Raw genomic sequence first — 7,263 nt, 5'->3', positions numbered from 1 at the left:
ATGGAAACTAAAAATGCAACAGAGCTGGAAGAGTTTTTTCTCACAGGACTCACATATCAACCAGAGTGGCAGATTCCCTTGTTCCTGATGTTCTTGGTTATATATCTCATCACCATTGTGGGGAACCTTGGTCTGATTGCCCTCATCTGCAATGACCCTCACCTTCACATCCCCATGTACTTATTTCTTGGGAATCTGGCATTTGTGGATGCTTGGTTATCATCCACAATATCCCCCAAGATGCTGGCCAACTTCTTTTCTGAGAGCAAGATGATCTCTCTCTCTGAATGCATGATACAATTTTTCTCCTTTGCAATCAGTGCAACCACAGAATGTTTTCTGCTGGCAACAATGGCATATGATCGGTATGTGGCCATATGCAAACCGTTACTTTATCCAGTGATTATGTCCCATATGCTGTGCATCCAGCTCATAGTTTTGTCATTTTTAGGTGGCCTTCTTCATGCCATAATTCATGCTTCTTTTTTATTTAGATTAACTTTCTGCAATTCTATCATAGTACATCACTTTTACTGTGACATTATACCATTACTTAAGATTTCGTGTACTGATCCTTCTATTAATTATCTGATGCTATTTATTTTCTCTGGATCAATACAAGTATTTACCATTTTAACTGTTCTTGTGTCTTACACACTTGTTCTCTTTACAATCTTAAAAAAGAAGTCTCTACAAGGTGTAAGGAAAGCCTTTTCCACCTGTGGAGCCCACCTCTTATCTGTCTCTCTGTACTATGGCCCCCTTCTCTTCATGTATGTGCGCCCTGGATCTGCAGAGGCAGATGATCAAGATATGATGGGTTCTGTATTCTACACTGTCATAATTCCTTTCTTAAATCCAATTATATACAGCCTGAGAAATAAGAAAGTCATAGATTCACTGAGAAAAATATTAAAGAGAAATGTTTAGATCTCATACTAATATCTATTCTCCTTTCATTAAAATGAGAAAATTCTGTGGACTAATGTTGCTATGTGTTAAGTAGTAGTCATTTTTTTTGCAGTTATAATTACCTTAGTCTTCAATGACTAGGAGGAAGAACCTAATAATCTCATAAAAGAATTTGTGTATATTTTTCAAACCACACAAGAAATTTTATTATTAAAATATTTTTTTAAAAAATATTTGATATATTTATTTGACAGAGAAAGAGAAAGAGACAGCGAGAGAGCAAATCCAAGCAAGCAGGGTGGGAGAGGGAGAAGCAGGCTTTCTGCTGAGCAGGGACCCCCCCCCGCACCTACCTAATGTGGGGATCAATCCCAGGACCCACAGATCATGACCTGAGCTGAAGGCAGAAGCTTAATGACTGAGACACCCAGGGACCCACATACAAGGAATTTTAATCAAGTGTTCATATCATACTTAAATAAAACAAAAAAATGTAAACATTTCACAGACTTGTCTGTTCCTTGGTGTGATTTATAAATGCATTAAGTACTAAAATAGTATAGTGCCTCTGAACAGAACTTGATTTTGATGTCTTTGATACTTATGCAGCTATATAGCCAAGACCCATGTTCCATTTAACTGGATAGTAGAGGCAGACTTGTGTTTGAGTGAACAGAGGAAAACCCCAAGAGTTCTGCTAGCCATCAAGGTTTTCTTTCTACTTTATTTAGGCCATGGTGAATTTTACCTCTCGTGTGGCTTCAACTCTGATAATCACGGAGAGAAATAAAAAGAAAAGAGAGCAATGAGGAAAGAAAATGACAAGGGTTTTAAGACAATGTAGAAAGGGTCACGCTTTAAGAGATGTTTTTAGGCTAGTGTGCTTCTTAGAGGAAGAAAGAGGCAAGTTGCCTCTCACTGTCTATGATGCCTACTATAGGACCTTTCTAGCTGTGTTTGTATGTTGTTGGACAATCTGTAAAACTTCACTGATAAAGAAAGCTAACACATTCACCAAGGACTTAAGCTGGTGTGGACATAGACAAAAGTGGCCAACTTGGAAGAAAGTGGTCTCAATATCCCTAGAATTAAAAAAAAAAAATTAAGCTAGAAAGATTTAAAAATCAATAATATGTAGTTTTTGGAATGTGTTATTGACAATGAGGGGCTTTAAATGCATGTTACCAAAGTCTAAATAATTTTAAGGTGACTTAATGTCATAGTGGGTACCTAGTGGGTACTTAAAAGAGATATGAAAATTTATATGAATTATAGTGTTTTGTGCCTCAAAGTCCATAAATGTTATTTTTTATCATACTCCATTTGCAAAGTATACTGAGTAATCCATCTCAGTCCACCTCTACCCTTCCTTTCTTACCACTGATTCCATACACATTTCTACTGAGACCACTAAGCCTGTAATCCCCATGACTACCCACTTCTGTGATTTGCAAAACTCTAATTACTTATCCTCTTCAGTATCAGTATCAGTATCCTACTGATACTCTCTTACTTCCCAAACTTTGTAGACATAACTAACGTTAATGATATATTTTCAATAACATTTAATAGATTGTCTTTGCCACTAGGTTATGTAGTATCATATATGGTATATTTTTGTAGATACATATATATCTACAAAAATATATGTATATAAATATATATGTGTATATATATTATATATGTGTGCATATATATGGTGAACATACAAAAAATATATGTGTGGACATACGTGTGTATATACATATGCATATATATGTATACATATGCATATATTTTTCTGCTCATGTGTAAGTCCAGAATATATGATATAGATCTAGTTAGATCTACACTTAAATATATATCCACGTAACTATCAGTATCTTCTTCAGCCTGCACTTGTTCACCCTGGCATTATTTGAGGTTTTGTTTTTAAGTAAACCTTGGTTTAACACTGAAGTGCTTTTCCTCCAATTCTCCTAAGACCATGTTTTATACCCATATAGAATTATTGAAAGCCTTCTGGAAACACCTCATTCTTTCAGGTTCAAACGTTTGCCTATTTAGGTCTCTCCATAGAGAATAAAATCCTCCATGTCACTCCAAAACTACTCATGTGTATTTGCAATGGATGTGATGTTTTTTCTTTAAGGTCTAGCAACGTAAGTGTTATAGCTTCCTTGATGCATTTCCAGATTACCACAAAGAGGATAGGAATTCATACTCATTTGAAGCATATTAGTTTATTTATTCTTCTTAGATCATACTTGGCCTTGTGTGGTACTTATTTTTGGCTTACACACTCTTTTAGAATATAACTTATAAGCCCTAGTACTCCTGAACTTGTTCAGCACATAGGACAGTGACTTACACATGAGGTCCTAAGTAAGTATTTGTGAACTACCTGTGAAATTTTAAAAATGTAACAGCATGAACACATAAAACACAATAGAATGTGTCATGTCACTCTTTTTCAGTAAGTTAATGAGCCCAGGGAAATTACTAGGTTGGGGATGGCTGCTGCAGGCCAACTCCTCTTCCTGTTTCTTTCATGACAATCTTGAGCATCATAGACATAAAGTGAATTCTTCCTCTTATCACTAGAATTAGTTCCTTGGATGGAGTATGAGACAATATCAAGGAGAAGCCCTTTCATTAGATGCTTCTTTAAAGATATAACACATATAACTATTTAATAAAAATACCATTATTAAAAATAGAAAGACAGGGTGCCTAAATTGCTCAGTTCCTTAAGCATCTTCCTTCAGCTCAGGTCATTATCCCAGAGTCCAGAGATCAGGCTTCCTGCTCAATGGGGCGCCTGCTTCTCCCTCTACATCTCCTCCACCTCCCTCTGCTCCTTCATGCTTTATCTCAGATAAATAAATGAAATCTTTTAAATAAAGAAAGAAAAAATAAAGAAAAATATCATTATCATGTACTTCTGGAGGTACAGATCACAAGATTAGACCAGGTCATCTGCTCTCTTTTTGTTTTCTTGAGAGATACTCCCAAGACCTAGCAAAGGAACTGAATGGATTAATGTGCAGCTGTTTTTACTCTTTAAACTTGAGAATTTATATCTTACTTATGTGTGCAGCTTATTGATTCTTTGTTTTATGATATTCATATCATTCTGATTTTTCCTGTTAATTATCTAGATTTTTCTTGTTCATTCATTTTTATGACCCTAAAACAAAAATAGTAATATAAACTACTACTGTGTATTTCTTCAGTCTCAGAAAGGTCTGTTTTCCTAATTGGCTTTTTCTTTGAATGAGAAGTCTGACATCCACCTGTGAGTCTGAGAATGGTGTGTTACCTCTCAGGTCTGACTGTAGGCTGGAAGAGTATGGGACAGAGAGCTGGGGGTCTCTCAGAAGCTCAGACTTCCTCTGTAGCCTCCTCTTGTATATTTCAGGTCTGTAGATTCATTTCTTCTGGTTGGAACTCCAGTAAAATACCAACTATCTTATTCCTTCCAGAAATCCATCAAAATCCTTTGTCCACTGATGTAATCCCATTCTCATTTCTGTTACAGTGCTATTCATTTTGTATACTATTTTTGTGATATAAGTAGCATGTTGGGAAAGAGGTAAAAAATATATATCTGTGCAAAGCCCATATTATAGACAAGATATTCTATTAGTTCTTTAAAAAGAATATATGACATTACATATGTATTATTTAATAGATACTTAGATGTAAAGGATGATATCACAATGTTAAGTTTGTGTATTTGTCTAGAACAACTGCTCCTGATGTGGGATTAAGTCAACCCTTGGAAACACAGATTACATACTTTGCTTGTTCTTTATTATGAAGGTTCATTTTCTTAAGTTGAAGATTTAAAAGAACTCATAATTCCTGTAAAAATCTTCTGCACAGCAAAGGAAACTACCAACAACAACAACAACAAAAAAAGGCACCCTACTGAAAGGGAGGAGATATTTCCAAATGATATGTCTGATAAACAGTTAGGAGTCAAAATATATAAAGAATTTACACAACTGGACACCAAGGAAACCCAAATACTCTGATTAAAAACGGGCAGAGGACTGAAATAGAATTTTCACCAAAGAAGACATAGATGGCCAACGGACACATAAATGGATGGATGTTCAACATCACTAATCATCAGGGAAATGCAAATGAAAACAATGAGATATCACCTTACATCTGTCACAATACTTATAATCAGAACCACAAGAAATAATAAATGTTGGTGAACATGTATATAGAAAGGAAAACTTGTGCACTTGGTGAGAACACAAATTGGTGCAGCCACTATAAAAAACAGTAAGGAGGTTCCTAAAAAAATTGAAAAGTAGAACTACTACTATATGATACATTATTTCCCTTACTGAGTATTTATCTAAAGAAAGTGAAAACCTATTTCAAAAAGATATATGCAACTCGATTTTATTGCAACATTATTTAAAATAGCCATGATATGGGAGCAATTCATGTCCATTGGTTGATGAATGGATAATGAAGAAGTACACACACACACACACACACACACACACACACACACACACACACTGGAATATTATTTTGCCATAAAAGAGAATGACATCTTGTGATATGCAGCAACATGGAAGGACCTAGAAGGCACAATGTTAAGTGAAATAAATCAGTGGGAAACAAATACCATACGATTTCATTCATATGTAGAATTTAAGAAACAAAACAAATGAAAAATAAAACTAAAAAGACAAACAAACATAAAAGGAAACTTAAATATAGGGAACATCCTGGTGGATGGGAGGTGAGCGGGGGTGGAGGATGTGAGAAATAGAAAAAAGAGATTAAGAGTGGACTTATCTTGATGAGAACTGAGAAATATATAGCATGATATTGTACACCTGAAAATAATATAATAGTGTATGTTAACTATCTTGAATAAAAGTCTCAAAAAGAACAACTCATATTTAATATCTATTTAAATGTAATTAATGTAATATACATACACTTTTCTCATCACTTTACAATACTTTCTACTGTTCAGGAGATTGCTAACAAAATTGTCTTACATTGTATTCAAGGAAATACCGTAATTAGGTTAAGAAAAACATCACTCAACACTAGAACAGTATTTCTCAATGTCTTCATTGTAGACCAGCTATGACAAAATCTTACCGAGTATGTATACTCAGTATATGTCAAAATCTCTCTGGCATAGACATTGTTGTTCTTTTACAATGGTGATTCATAAATTATAGTGGGCATCAAGATCATGGGGAGAACTTGTGAAAGCATATTGATAAGCTCCATCAGTAGTGTTTCTGATTTAGTTATGCTAATGCTATTGGCTTGAAGCCATACTTAGGAACCACTGTTTTAAAATACTCAGTGAAGCAAAGTTTTTATAATAACAAAATATTTAGAGACAGTCAAAATGGAGTTTCTGCACATCCTCTCTCTCCTACTTAATCACAATATGTGAATATTCTAAAGGTTTCTACCCTCTGGTTTGTACTTTCCTCCCTGCTTTGGGATGGTGAGTCCAAATTTCAATGGGGCTCTTGTTTTAAAGGATGAAGAATTGTGGACCTTTCATAACTTTCTCTTGGAAACCATGATTGAAAGTGATGATAGCCAATGAAAACTCCATTGCCTCATTTGGGTAAAGTTAATAGATGGGACCTTAGTTCATTCAAAAATGAGCTTTTCTTAATGCATCAAATTTCTTTTTTTTTTAAACTATGTTCAGTTAAAAAATGAATTTTTTAAGTAGAATGAACTTTTGGATCATCATTCTCAATGAAATTTCATATACAACATATTCCAGGGACATCTAGTGGCTCAGTCTGTTAATCATCTGCCTTTGGCTTAGTCATGATCTCAGGATCCTGGGATACAGTCCTGTATCAGACTTCCTGCTCTGTGGGGAGTCCGCTTCTCCTTCCAGCTACATGGATCACTGTTGTGTATCCTGATGACAGCATTCCTCACTTTGGCTCCAAGACCTCTAGACCACCAGATGATAAGATCAAGGGTACATAAAGCAAAAATTATGCTGGTGGCCAAAAAAATAAAAAAAAAAATGCCAGTGGGTTCTTGGGAGTAACAGTGAGTGGTCCCACTGAACCAGTATAATACACTGGTTGCTGACTCAGAAAACATACAGCCTTCTGGAAATACTCTAATGCTGTAAGGTATCACATGTAGTTATGCTATAAAGGAGTCTCCAAAAAGGCTATTCCACAGTCTATCAAATAAGTTGCTTCAGAACGGAGGTGGGGATAAGACCAGTGAATTTTATGGTCATGGGTCCTTTGCTGCACTCTTTGGATGTGAAGTAAATTCCTTGTTCAGAAGATACACTGCATGTAATCCTATGATTTTGGGCAGTAGATAAGGAATTCT

The 7,263-nt window shown here is 35.2% G+C and overlaps 1 protein-coding gene across 1 annotated transcript; it reads left to right on the top strand.

Moving 5' to 3' along the window:
* LOC111150263 (olfactory receptor 5H2-like) lies at positions 1 to 930 on the top strand. Its single transcript, XM_022507707.1, has one exon. It carries the CDS (start codon positions 1 to 3, stop codon positions 928 to 930), a length of 930 nt encoding a protein of 309 aa, XP_022363415.1.
* The last annotated feature ends 6,333 nt before the right edge of the window (positions 931 to 7,263 follow it).

Source organism: Enhydra lutris, unplaced genomic scaffold (genome assembly GCF_002288905.1).
Source record: "Enhydra lutris kenyoni isolate GAN:26980312 unplaced genomic scaffold, ASM228890v2 scaffoldscaffold2, whole genome shotgun sequence".
Lineage (NCBI taxonomy): Eukaryota > Metazoa > Chordata > Mammalia > Carnivora > Mustelidae > Enhydra > Enhydra lutris.
Note: the sequence above shows the minus strand (reverse complement) of the source record. Positions and strands in the feature narration are given on the sequence as shown.

Bases quoted from the DNA above. Each gene is read 5' to 3' on its own strand.
- LOC111150263 (XM_022507707.1), top strand. From the start codon at position 1: ATGGAAACTAAAAATGCAACAGAGCTGGAAGAGTTTTTTCTCACAGGA.